The 14,252-nt window shown below is 35.5% G+C and overlaps 1 protein-coding gene across 4 annotated transcripts in view; it reads right to left on the bottom strand.

Moving 5' to 3' along the window:
• Nucleotides 1–14,252, bottom strand: part of arl15b (ADP-ribosylation factor-like 15b) — a 77,997-nt gene that overhangs the window by 60,678 nt on the left and 3,067 nt on the right. The window contains exon 1 of one of the 4 annotated variants that reach the window (XM_073829475.1): nucleotides 10,942–11,170. The exons of the other annotated variants lie outside the window; for them this stretch is intronic. Within the exon in view, the coding sequence (XP_073685576.1) occupies nucleotides 10,942–10,953 (12 nt within the window). The 5' untranslated portion in view covers nucleotides 10,954–11,170. Of the gene's footprint in view, nucleotides 1–10,941; nucleotides 11,171–14,252 lie in introns of those variants that run through there. 4 annotated transcript variants of the gene reach the window in all.

The raw sequence follows: 14,252 nt of genomic DNA on the forward strand, positions 1-14,252 counted from the left end.
AAAAATACTTCCCTTTGGTTTCCCAGAACAGACTTAAGCCTAGTTCCAGGCTTAACGAACTTCTTCGAAATGGAAAGAACTACTTTTCCACTTTAAAAAAAAGAAAAAGAAAAAAGGTGGGGAAAAATTGCATAACTCACTGGAGCACTTTTGATACTCAACAACTGTATTCGTTGTCAGTCATATAAGCTTTATTGTTTTGAAAAGTGAGCCTTCTGTTTATTTGTCTAAATTATTTTCTATATTAGGATAAAATACTAGGCTATAGTATTTACATGGACATTAGGCCAAATCTACATGGGTTTCTTCCCTTTCACTTCAATTAGTTTTTAAGAAAAAAAAAAAAACTGCATGGGCAGTGCGCCATCTTAATGTACAGCATCAAAAATGTAAGAACAAATCTAAAGACAATAATAATAATAATAATAATAATAATAATAATAATAATAATAATAATAATAATAATAAAATTAATTATTAACACTCCTAAAAGTACAGTATAGTGCTCAGATACACTTAAGTTAGGTGACCTAACCCTAGTTGATACTTTATTTCAACTTTTCAATTATTTCATTAATTTACAAATAAACAAATGCCTTTCCGATATGATATAAGTGAAAAGGGAGACGATTTCGAAAATGATTTCACCAAAAGGCGGACGCGAACTCGGGTCTCTCGCGTCAAAAACGATGTGTTACTCGTATTATCACTTGCGCCACTGAAAATGTTGCACAATAGTCGTCTTTTGTAATATTTGTAGCCTAAATATGGCCTATTTGCATTGTGTAAAAACATTAAATAAAAGGCACCAGACTACAGAAAATGGCATATACTAAAGTATTTTTTTCTGTTTTTACATTTTTACATTTATTTTGCTCCCGACGCCCATGCTTGATGATGAAGTATAGTCTATAGGATATAACAAAGTGCTTTTCCAGTCCCGATTCGACGAGGTTTTATTCCGCATCCACCCGCTCCCGCTATATTAACTATATTATTTGCCCGCTGCCTGCTTAGAATAAATTTCTAAGCACCAAAATCGCAAAAACAAATCAAAATAATAATAATAATAATAATAATAAATAAATAAATTAATTAATTTTTAACTCTATAAAAACTGTAGTTTATATTTATCCTCTCCATTTCTATTTCTCTCTACTCAAATTAATTGTCAGTGTCTAAAATTGTGTATCTTAGAAAAAGAAAAAGACGAACTACCTCTTAAACATGCATATCTTAATTTGATGTTGCTTTAAAACGCTGAAATATATAATGTATTTTATTCTGAAGGTGAAAGTTGTCGAGTTATTCAACTGCCCGCGGCGCCGTCAGGATCACTTTTTTCCCCCTTTAATTAAGTGGATACAGCTTACAATACTCCTTCAAGAGTACGGGATTGCTCAAAACTATGCTATTTTACATATTTCTGTTATTTGTGTACAATCACAATGAAAGAACAGATGTGTATGCTATTTGTAAAAAAAAAAAAAATGGAAACGAGATGCTAGTTTAAGGTCGCATCACATAAATTGCCTACAATTCTGCATATAGGCTTGCTACTTATTAATTTTATTTTATTTCGTTTTGTTAAATTATTATTCATTAAGAAAATTATATTTCGCATATGGGCATTTTTATTTATTTTGGGGTTTTCTCTGTGCATAAGCTCTGCGCCTGACGTTCTGATGTTTCTGCTGCTTTTTGCTTGTGTACAATTAACCCCTCAAAACGTTATTAATGTGACACAGCCACGTTTCAATTTAAATTTAAATGTAATTTAACACAATCTGGTCGTTAATAGGCTAATAACTAAACGCGTCGGTTGTCGTTTGGAAAAAAAAAACAGAAATTAACATTTCTATTTTCAATGCAGTCTAATAAAAGTTCATCAGGAAAAAAAGAAAAGAAAATAATAATAAAACTGCTCCTGCTTATGAATAAATTTTTGCTTGATGATGAAGTATCTAAATAGTCTATACTCTATACAAAGTGCTTTTCCAGTCCCGCTTCCACGAGGTTTTATTCCTCATCCACCCGCTCCGCGCTATATTAACTATATTATTCGCCCGCTGCCCGCTTAGAATACATTTCTAAGCACCAAAATCGCAAAAATACTGTAGTTTATATTTATCCTTCCCATTTCTATTTGTCTCTACTCAAATTAATTGTCAGTGTATCTAAAATTGTGTATCTTAGAAAAAGAAAAAGACAAACTACCTCTTAAACATGCATATCTTAATTTGATGTTGCTTTAAAACGCTGAAATATATAATGTATTTTATTGTGAAGGTGAAAGTTGTCGAGTTATTTAACTGCCTGCGGCGCCGTCAGGATCACTTGATTTTTTTCCCCTTAATAAAGTGGATACAGCTTACAATACTCGTTCAAGAGTACGGCATTGCTCAAAACTATGCTATTTTACATATTTCTGTTATTTGTGTACAATCACAATTAAAAAAAAAAACAAAAAACAGATGTGTAGGCTACTTGTAAAAAAAATAATAATAATGGAAACAAGATGCTGGTTTAAGGGCGCATCACAGAAATTGCCTAAAATTCTGCATACAGGCTTGCTACTTATTAATTTGTTAAATTATTATTCATTCAGAAAAGAAAAACATATATTTCTTATATGGGCCTATTTTATTTATTATTATATATAGGTTTATTGGGTTTTTCTCTGTGCATAAGCTCTGCGCGTGAGGTTCTGATGTTTATGCTGCTTCTTGCTTGTGTATAATTAATCCCTGAAAACGAATTTAGCGGTTTACGTCAGTTGTCGGTTGGAAAAATAAAATAACTGAAATTAACATTTCTATTTCCGATGCAGTCTAATAAATGTTCGTCAAGAAAACAAAGAAAGAAAACAAAATAACAATACAACTGCACCTGCTTATTAATAGGCTATCTTTTTGCTATTGGTTTGAACCATAATTTCAGGAAAGAGGAATCATTAACATATAATAATCAATCAACTATTGTACTGGTATTTGTGACCAACGCCCCCTAGAGCTGGCCATGGTGTTTGGCTACAGAATGTTGTTCCTTGCGCCACCTGGTGGATATTATATGAAGTGCAACAACGTTGTAAAAAAATTAAAAAAAGCAGCTGCGGTAGGACGCGTGCCCACGCGTGCCGAATTGCAGGCTGCCGCGTGAAAATAGACGCATTTTTAATGGCCAGATCTGTATGTGCAATATGCATCAGACAGTCAGTGAATGAGGTGTGGGTGGTCTGTGGCTGAGCCTTCAGTGGCTGAGACAGAAGAACAGGTGCATAGCCTGTGGGCTTCTGTGGTCAAAATGAATGCTCCACTTTTTTTTTTTACTCAAGCAGTGAAGCTTGTCACAGCCTTCAAATCAAACTGGGCTTGAGTCTGTTGAATAAACATGAGAGTCAATGTGACTAGTGACCTCAGAGCATCCATTAAGAGATCAGCCTGATAAACCGACTATTTAACACACCATTAGCACTGAAACTAGATCACACAGGGCACAAATGACCCACATCAGACAAGCCTAAAGACTTTTAGTCCATGTCTGTTTGTTTTGAGGCCATGTAAAAGTTGACAAAACTCACTTTTAGCAGATAGTCACATTTAAAAAGTCTTTCAGACTAAAATACTGATGACTGATGAAGCCCTGACTAAGCAGATAGATGTTCTTCGTGTTGATTTTATCAGTGGGAGATATGAGGTCAGATATCTCTGCAGGTCACCTCCTGACAAAACATAAAAGAAAAAACTCTCATCATTAGCACTTTTTTGATACACAATGCACTAATGCTTTCTACAGATTATAGTTTGACTTCATAATGTGGAGCAGAGATGGCGTTCCAGACTTCTGCCATCTACAGAGACACAAACAAGTGGAATGGAGTTCCTCCTACTGCAGGAAGACCCAACAGGGACTCAACTGTAAGGGAATGACCCTAGATATGTAATATGATAGTGCATGTCATGAAGCTAGGAAATCCAAAGATGCCTGGAGAAGATGAGACTTGTGCTCCACTGCCCCAATGACATACTGTGAGCAAAATCCAGCGGGCAGATAATCAATTAGAGCGAGCCTGATCTTCACCAGTATAAACAGAGCTCAGGAGCTTGTGTGTTAAATCTCTCAATTTTATCTAAGCTGTGATAGTTTGACAATGCACCAGGGAGAGAGGGCAACTCTAATTTTAGAGTGCCTGACAGTTTGGGAGCTAATTATAAAACGTTTAGGAAGAGCAGAATTCGGTCTCCGCTGTTATAGATTTGGAGTAAGCACTGGTTGTGCAAATGAATGCAATAGATGGTCTCCAATGGTTTTAAGCAATCAAGAAACTGATGCAGAGATGATTGTTTAATAGCATTAGTGGACAATCTAGTCTAAAACTACAGGGCAAAAAGTTCAGGTTTAAGATTGCAATAAAGAAAACATACTTCAGATCTTTAAAGGAGACCTTTTATGCCCCTTTTTACAAGATATAATATAAGGGTGTGTTCACACTTGTAGTTTGGTTTGTTTGGTTCATCTGGACCGGACCAAAAAGGAAAATTTATACATTTGGTCCTGGTCCGCTTAGCATTCACACTGGCATTTTTAACTGTGGACCTAAAGATACCGAAGCTAAAGCCATAGTGATACGTTCACAACCTGATTGCTCTGGTTGAATGACGTATATTTCATGACGGAAATCAAATCACTGAACACTCCAAACAAAATGAAAAGGCGCGTTCGACTTTGCATATCACAGACCCTCAGTGCCGCTTTAATTCGAGTGCACCTAATGCTGTCCACTGAACTAACTGTGCTCATTGTTGTGTGTATATGATTTTATTTTCACCACAAAGAGCTGATAAAAGGTACTTTACCTCCTTGTTGCTCAAAATGGCCCTCTGCTCATTTTGTTTTGGATACAGAACTTGTTCCCTTTGTGAAATCATATCGTATAGCATTGCATCTGGTCATTACTTCAGAATTTGGTCCGTGTTGCATTCATTTTTCATTCCAACTCATTTGAAAGCGGACCAAGACCTATCTACCAGGATTTGGATGGCAGCGTTCACACTTACTCAAACGAACCGCACTAACAGAGCAATCGAACCAAAGTTCATTTTAATCAAACCAAACAGGACAAATGTTAACACACTCTAAATCTCGGGTGTCCTCAGAATGAGCCTGTGATGTTTCAGTTCAAAATACCTCACAGATCATTTATTTTAATGCCTATTTTGTGTGGAAGCATAAACACTCTGTTTTTGTGCAATTCTTTAGAATCAAAAGAGCTGCTGCCATGCCATTACAGTTTGTACGTTAGATTCTTTGCCAAAAAACATCAGTTTGATTTTTATTACCATGTCTATCATGCTGAAAGCATGTGTTTTAAACCATATTAGTTTAAACTTTTGATATACGTTTTCTAAACGCACACATTCAAAGTACACGCACAGAAAGCGGTTGTCACATGGCATGTGAGTACTAAACTAAGTTCTCTTTCATGTCTTATTGCGCTTAAACTGTCAAATACACACAAGTTTATGTTAAAAACACATAGGAGTTACAAAAACAGTCAATTATGTCTGTGAAGGTAAATAGCTGGAAAAGAAACCCATGGTTATATTAGATCTGTGTGGCAGCAGCGTAATATACAGTATATAAATTAATAAATCCACTGCCCTCTTGTCTCCTCTGAGGCTGGGACTCTAAATAGTGCTCTGTGCTCATCTGTGCAGCGAACAACAGAAAAGTTAGCATTAGGGCTGCAACAACTAAACGATAAAATCGATTATTATCGATAATGAAATTCGTCGACAACGATTCTCATTATCGATTAATCGGGTCCGCCCACAGTGCACGTACAACTTCAGAGGATCACGTCCAATTTCAGCACTGAATGACGCATTTCTATAGACAAAATGCATCTAAAAATAGTGGAGGAAACAGACTGAGATTCTGCAGGAGAGTTACGTGATCCAAGCTGCCCAAAACTTGAGAATTCCTTATTTTAAACTTTTTGAAGCTAATAGCGTAATGGCTTGCCCTGTGAGGCCCTTTTGGATCCGTTTGCATCCTCAGCATGAAAACTTCCAGTTTACGGTCATATACTTATCTGTAAATGTCCCAAATTCACACAAGCATTTCCATTTATGCATAAAAGTCCATTCTGGCAGTCTGTGTTAATTTTAAATCTTTACTGAATGAGCATGACTGGAACACAGAGAGGGAGACAATTAATACTCAGCGCAAAAACATTCATTGTGCTGAAACATCTGTCGTTGAATGTGAAATTTAGATTTATATACAACATGTATTGCACGTATTTATGGAGGGTAGGAACTGTATGGCTGTGACCGTGGCAGATTTTTACCACCGCCGGTGGTGCGGTGTTTTATATATAAATAAATGAGGCTCAAACATTATTCACAAACTTGCGTGTTTATTTTAGCAATTCCGTCGGTGAACAAGCAGTCTACAAAACACTAAAATAAATCAATGAAATAATACATTTAAATAAGAAAGTAGCCTAAATAAGTGTTAAATAGGCTATTAAACAAACATTTGTTGCAAAAATTCCTAACAACCTCGACAGCTCATCAGAATTACTGGACGAGTTCTCTTTCTGTTCCCCATTGCACAGCTGCTGTTTTTAATAGCAAAGTAATTACATTTATTTTCATTTCTTTAGTTTGTAAAGTTAATTTAGAAATATATTTGGTACACGTTTTATTTGTGAAATTCAAGTTTTTGTTTTTTAAAATAACGACCAAGCGGTCAGCGGCAGACAGATCTTTTTAGCCTTCTCAAGTCATCACGATATAAATTAAAATCCTTAGATTAACTTAGAAAAACTTAAAGCATTTCACAATATTAGTTTAATCGTTTAACCTAGATAAATGTGTACCAATAGGCACATATCCAATCGTTTGTGCAGAGAGTGAAAGCTTTGCAGGACATGGTGCCAGCAGCGCTATGTGAAACTTCATTTTTGCTCATAAATGTAAGAGTAATAAATTTACTTTAAATTATTACTTCACTACTATAAAACGAAATAATTCAAATCGAAAACAAAACTCTTTCATTAGCTATAGGCCTAATCCATAAAGATGCATTTAGTCTTTAAAAGCGCGTCCAGTGAGCAGATGGCGAGTTAGGATTGTCAACTTTATCTTTGCGACACTGACTCAGAAAATACTAGTTTATTAATAAATAATTTGAACATCTCCTTACTTTTCCCTCCGCCACATTCATGGTAATTACTTTAGCTGGGGCTTTGCGGTCAGTTTAAGCTTACTACGTGCATCTGAAGACTGAACTCTGCTGAAGGCACTTGCGCTCACTGCTGCTGCTGTTGTTGGTGGGACACTAACCACCACCACGGCAGAATAAATAGCAGAAACACTGTATTTTATGCTTGTTAGTGTGTTTTTCTTCAGATATTTTTATTTTCTTTATTACGACAGGTGAATTGTTGTAAATTGTTAAGCACTGTGTTTTCATAGCATTCAGAATGTGGAATAGTGTGATTTTGGAAAAAAATTTTTTAAGCCAACTAATCGATTAATCGAAAAAATAATCGGCCAACTAATCGATTATCAAAATAATCGTTAGTTGCAGCCCTAGTTAGCATGATTTCTCAAACTTACGCCATGGCTTTAGAACTGATACACCATTCTCCTTACCACTGGGTGGTCCTTTTTCACATTTTCTGGGTTGGTAAATGCACTGGGGAATTGATCAGCCCTGCTATAAGACCAGTTAAGAATCATCTTGAAGGGCATTAGCACAGAGCATCCCATCCAAAACGCAACATATCGCTGGCTTGTTAAAGGATTCAATCACAGGAAATCAAATACATTTGGGTGCTTGCAGCAGCCAATAAAGTGTCTTTATAATAGCAAATCATTGGATCTTTACCTCTAGTCACTGACTTCCTCATTGCACTCGCTCAAACAGACAGCCGAGCTCACAACTACTGCTGTTGCTTTTGGCAGTTAAACGCAAACCAAGGCTTTAATGCTCACCAGGGTGAAAGTTAAACAAACAATTCAAACACAATGTTCCAGGACACATACAAGCGTCAACAATGAAACATAAAAACATCATAATTCTGACTTTTTTTGCTTAATGGCGTTGACACGCTAAAATAGTCAAAAAGAACAATGAATAGTCGTTGCCTTTTGTCATAAAATGCAATAGCACAGCACTAACCATTAACATAAAATCCATTTGTCATTGATCCAGTTTCACTCACAATATCCATGCCCACCAGCTATGATAATAAAAGTCCATTAAGTAAAACCAGAAGCTGCATTACTCTTTAGAAAAAAGAGATTTCACATCCTCTTGAAGAGGGGTGGGCGGTATGATGGGTAATAGAAACATGCCTGTTAGGGATTAGAGCTGCAACAAATATATATTTAAAAAAAAAAAAAAAAAAAAAAAACCCCATGACTGTTCAAAGGTTTGTGGTCAGTAAGATTTTTTTTAAATGTTTTTAAAAGAAGACAATTGCACATCAAAGCTACATATTAGTAACACAGTAATACTTTGAAATATGTTTACAGTTTAAAATAAGTGTTTTTATTGTAATATATTGTAAAATGGAATTTATTCATGTGATGCAAAGCTGATTTTTCAGCATCATTACTCCAGTGCTCAGTGTCACGTGATCCTTCAGAAATCATCATGATTATTGTTTTTTTTGTTTGTTTGTTTGTTTTTTGCTTTTTTACACTGCAGTTCAAACTTTTGGCATCAGTAAGATTTTTAATGTTTTTTAAAGTCTTTTCTGCTCACCAAGGTTTCATTTACTTGATCAAAAATACAGAAAAAAAATGTAATATTATGAAATATTATTGCTATTTAAAATAACAGTTTTCTATTTGAATATACTTCAAAATATAATTTATGCGATGAAAAGCATTACTCCAGTCTTCAGTGTCACATGATCTAGGGCTGTGCAATTAATTGAAATTCGGTTTCGATTACGATTTCTGCTTCAAACGATCATGAAAATGCAGTAATCGAGATGAAACTTACCAGTGGTGCGCTTTCGCTCCTCCATAAAAGCCTAATTTCACCTGGAAACCAGCTAAATCATGTAACGTGAATTTCATAAAACGGGACGTGCTTGATTTATTAATGTTTCTTTGATGTTGTGTTTTTAAAAGCGTGAATGAAAACTTACACTGTTCTGTGCGTGCGCTCAGAGACGGAGCAGAACACGGACATGTTAAGTTATCTTTTAGCTCAAGGTGCATGCCTAAACGGTCAAATACACACAAACATATTGAATAAACAGTTAAAAAGACCACAATTTTTCAAAACAGATTTTTTTTCTATCACTTAATATCAATTTAACACATCCTTGCTAAATAAAAGTAGTAATTTCTTTCAAAGAAAGAAAAATATTTACTGACCCCCAAACTTGGAACGGTAGTGTATATTGTTACAAAAGATTTCTTTTTAATGTTTTATTCTTTACAGAATCCTAAAAAAAAATCATGTTTCCATATATATATATATATATATATATATATATATATATATATATATATATATATATATATATATATATATTAAGCAACAAAATTGTTTCCAACATTGATCATAAATCAGTATATTAGAACGATTTCTGAAAGACCATGTGACACTAAAGACTGGAGTAATGATGCTGATAATTCAGTTTAGCGACACAAAAATGAATTCAATTTTAAAGTATATTAAAAAAAACACTATTTTAAATTGCATTTAATTAGTTATTAAATTATTAATGCATTTAAAGATTAACTTTAAGGGAGCGTCAGATGATGGCAAAGGTAATCTAAAAACGCAGCAGATATGAAAGCAATAAAAAAAACATGGATTAATGTGAAAATACAGAGAGGGATGTGCCTAAACGAGATGAAAAGAGGAAAAACTTGTTATTAAGCAATTAAAACTTTTCACATCTAAAATAAAAACGCCCCACTAAATCAACCGCATGTCCTTTGTCCAAAACACTGCCTTCCAAAGAAAAATGGACATGTTATTTATGAAAATGTATTTATTTATTTTTTAAATGTGCCTAACTGCCCACAAACTTGTAACCTGACATGCTCTCTGCTGACGTATAACCTCCTTTCCTCAGTTAACAATTACATAAAGCTTCCGGTTTGGCTGTAAATGAGCTCCGATGCCTCTAAAATGAATAACGTTTGAAAGGATTAAAGGAAAGCAGCAGCTGTATGCGCTCCGGCTTGATTTAATGAGAGGACCACCAAAAACGGCTGTTAAACAAATGCTCGAATGCATTGAAATTCCTCTCACAAATTAACCATACAGAGTCAGGGAGCAAAACACAATACAATAGGATCATTGTTGCTCCCATTCATTTCTAAATAAGCAGAGCCTGGATCAAAACGAAGCCAGATCCATAATTAAACCGAGCTAAGATTCTGCACTGAATCCACTGTGTCCTTTAATAATAGAAAACCATGGGGACACCCAGAAGAATGAATTCAAACCTGAACTCAAACATTAAAACAGTTGGGCACGGATGGACAAAACATAAAAAGCATGAAGGAAATGTGCTGCTCTGGAGAAATATACCAGAAATGTAGATACAATGATGTGGTTTCCATGTCAACTACAAAAGGGAACAGATTTAAGCTCCACCCATTTTGGGGGAGAGGGGAACCAACTATGCATGGCATGCATCCCAAGAGCTGACAATGATAAAGCTTTCACTGAGCACGCTAAAACCTTTTTTTTTTCTGGGGCATAAAGTCTGTTTACAGTTGTGTACAACCTGTTAACAACAAATATATGCTGGAGTGCATGAAATAAAAGTAGGTCCTACCCTCAAGAAGCACAAGATCTATCAACTTGAGAAAAACCTGAACCTAGTGAGAAAAAGAGTTTGAAAACCTCCTCCTGTCCTTAAAAAGTAAGATTTTTCCGGACAAAAATACTTACATAATCAAGCATGCTCTTATAATCCACACACTGCCAGCACTTCCAGTCCCTTTTCAGCTCTGTTTCTTGAGGAAATGGTTCTATTCTGAGATTCCTGACCGGAATATCCAGAAGGAAACAGCCTTGTGACCTCGCAGCCTATGTCCAAGTCCAGTATCAAAGCACCAAATGTGCGAGAAATGTACTGGCACCGGAATTCAATGGAGCGGCACCAACCTGACAGTACAGCGCTCCCGTCAAACTGTTATGATCACTGAGTACTGTAAGCAAATTATATAACACGAATGGTGGAAAAAAGGACTTTGAAAGAGTTCAAGAACCCTGCTAAGCTGATAATAAACATAATGAGACATAAAAAAAAAGATTCATGGAGAGATAAACTCGTTGTTAATGTTGTGGTTATGTCACTATGATATCTAGATGAAAATAAATCTACTAAACATAATACACTGAAGTGAGAATAAAAGATTGTAATACATTTAAAATCAACTGTAACGAGTTCACATTAAATGGTGTACGTTTTGAAAACAAATTATTAGCTTCAAACGTAACCAGAAAACTAAAATCTCTGTAAATTATGGCTGTCAATTAATCACAATTAATCAATCACAGTCAAAATAAAAGTTTGTTTATATACTATTTGTGTGTACATTCTTTATATATGAATTCTCACACGTACATGTGTATATTAAGGGAAAATATTACATTTATATGTAAAGTATTTATATTTATATACAATCTAAATTATATACAAGTAGAAATATATTCAGTCAAGCTCAAAATTGTTCATACCCCTGGCAAGATCAGACTTAAAGTTACTTTTATACAACCAGCATGTTATTTTTTTTTAATTAGAAAAATGACACAGACGTCTCCCAGAAGATAATAAGATGACGTACAAGAGGCATCATTGTGGAAAAAATTATTACCCATCTTTAATTTACATTTGAACAAAAAGTGGCATGACCAAAATTATTCATACCCTTCTCAATCATCAATGGAAAAGCCTTTATTGGCTATTACAGCAATCAAACGCTTCCTATAATTGCTGACCAGCTTTTTGCATGTCTCCACTGGTATTTTTGCCCATTCATCTTTAGTGATGAGCTCCAACTCTTTCAGGTTGGAGGGTCTCCTTGCCATCACCCTGATCTTTAGCTCCCTCCACAGATTCTCAACTGGATTTAAGTCAGGACTCTGGCTGGGCCACTGCAAAATGTTAATGTTTTTGTCTGCTAACCATTTCTTCACCACTTTTGCTGTGAGTTTTGGGTCGCTGTCGTGCTGAAATGTCCACTGGTGCCCAAGGATAAGTTTCTCTGCAGACTGCCTGATGTTGTTGTTGAGAATTTTGATGTATTGCTCCTTTTCCATGGTGCTGTTTACTGTGATTAGGTTCCCTGGTTCACCGGCTGAAAAACACCCCCAAAACATTAGGTTCCCACCACCATGTTTGACAGTGGGGATGGTGTTCTTAGGGTTGAAGGCTTCTCCTTTTTTTCGCCAAATGAAAGCTACATCATTGTGGCCAAACAATTCAATTTTTGTTTCATCTGACCATAAAACAGAAGACCAGAAGTCTTCTACTTTCTCCAGATGAGCATTTGCAAAGGCCAAGCGGGGTTTTGTGTGCCTTATCTGGAGAAGTGGTGTCCTCCTTGGTCTGCGTTCGTGGAACCCAGTGGTGTTCAGTGTCTGTTGGACTGTCTGCCTTGAGATGTTGCCACCAGCAGAGCCCAGATTCATCAGGATGGCCTTGGTGGTGATCCTTGGATTCTTTTTTAACTCTCTCACTAGGGCTGGGTAAAAAATATCGATTCTCCGATTTTAATCGATCTTCAGTTTAACTCAACGATATCGATTCGGGAAATCCCCGAATCGATTCTTAATGCACGTGCTTCACGTAAGAGGATATGAATATTCACCTCTCGTCCTGAAGGTGTCACTAGTGCTCCTGCTGAGAGAGTTTTCTCAACCGCTGGTGATCTAATCACAGCGCAAAGGAGCTATCAGAACATGTTGATCAGCTGCTTTTTTTTTTGCAGAAAAATCTGGTGATCAAAAATGATAAGGCTGTAGTTAAGAACTTTTAGTTTTATGGACAGTTGGAATGTTTTGTATACGCAGACAAGGGCTTTATAATGGGCCTGTTTTGAACGTTTTGAATTTAGAAAAATGTTTTATTTCTTAAACATGTTTTAAGTTCTTAATAGATTTCACTGTTGCACATTTACAGTCTTTTTATTTTTTTACAGTAATGTGCATTTTGCAGTTTGTTTACATGGTGTACAATGGATGCACATATTTATGACTTCTTGTTACAGTGTTCATTTAAAATAAAAGTTGTTTAAAATAAACAACTGTGTGCACCCTATTATTAATGTAGATGTGTATTTCAGTAATAAACTTAAGTAGGAGAGTTTCAGTTACCAGAATTTATATCAAAATATGGATCCCATGTCTGCAAAACTAACATTTTAAATGAAATATTGATAGCTAATCGATATCGAATCGAATCGAAATCGAATCGAAACCATAAAAATAAGAATCGAATCGAATCGCCGAATTGGTCACAATACCCAGCCCTATCTCTCACTATCCTCCTGGCCAGCACAAGTGTCACTTTTGGCTTCCGACCACATCCTCTGAGATTTTTCACAGTGCGGAACATCTTTTATTTTTTTATAATAATTTGAACTGTAGCCACTGGAACTTTAAAACATTTAGAAATGGTCTTATAGCACTTTCCTGACTTATGAGCAGCGATTGCGCAGCCGCAGGTCCTCAGTGAGCTCTTTTGTCTTAGCCATGACTGTCCAGAAACCAACAGTAGAGAGCTTCTGTTTTTCACCTGTTGAGTTGATTAAAACAGCTGTTCCCAATGAATCAGGGTAATTAGGATGCTTTAGAACAGCTTGGACTATTTGGAATGGTATAGAACTTTGGATTTTCCCATAGACTGTGACAGTTTGCAAAGGGTATGAATAATTTCGGACATGCCACTTTTTGTTCAAATGTAAATAAAGGTTGAGAAATATTTTTCAAAAAAAAAAAAAAAAAAAAAACTTGCTGGTTGAATAAATGTAACTTTAATCAGAATTTACCGGGGGTATGAATAATTTCGGGCTTGACAAATACACACAGTACACACACCTACAGTATGTAAACAATTTTTTTTCTTTTGGATGCAATTAATCACGATCAATCGTTTGACTGCCCTACTGTAAATATATCAATATGTGTATATCTAATACTTTAAATATACAGTCGCACAAAACATCACGGTTTGGTCTGTTACCCAGATGTGTGGT

This window comes from Garra rufa, chromosome 23 (assembly GCF_049309525.1).
Source record: "Garra rufa chromosome 23, GarRuf1.0, whole genome shotgun sequence".
In the NCBI taxonomy this organism is placed as follows: Eukaryota; Metazoa; Chordata; class Actinopteri; order Cypriniformes; family Cyprinidae; genus Garra; species Garra rufa.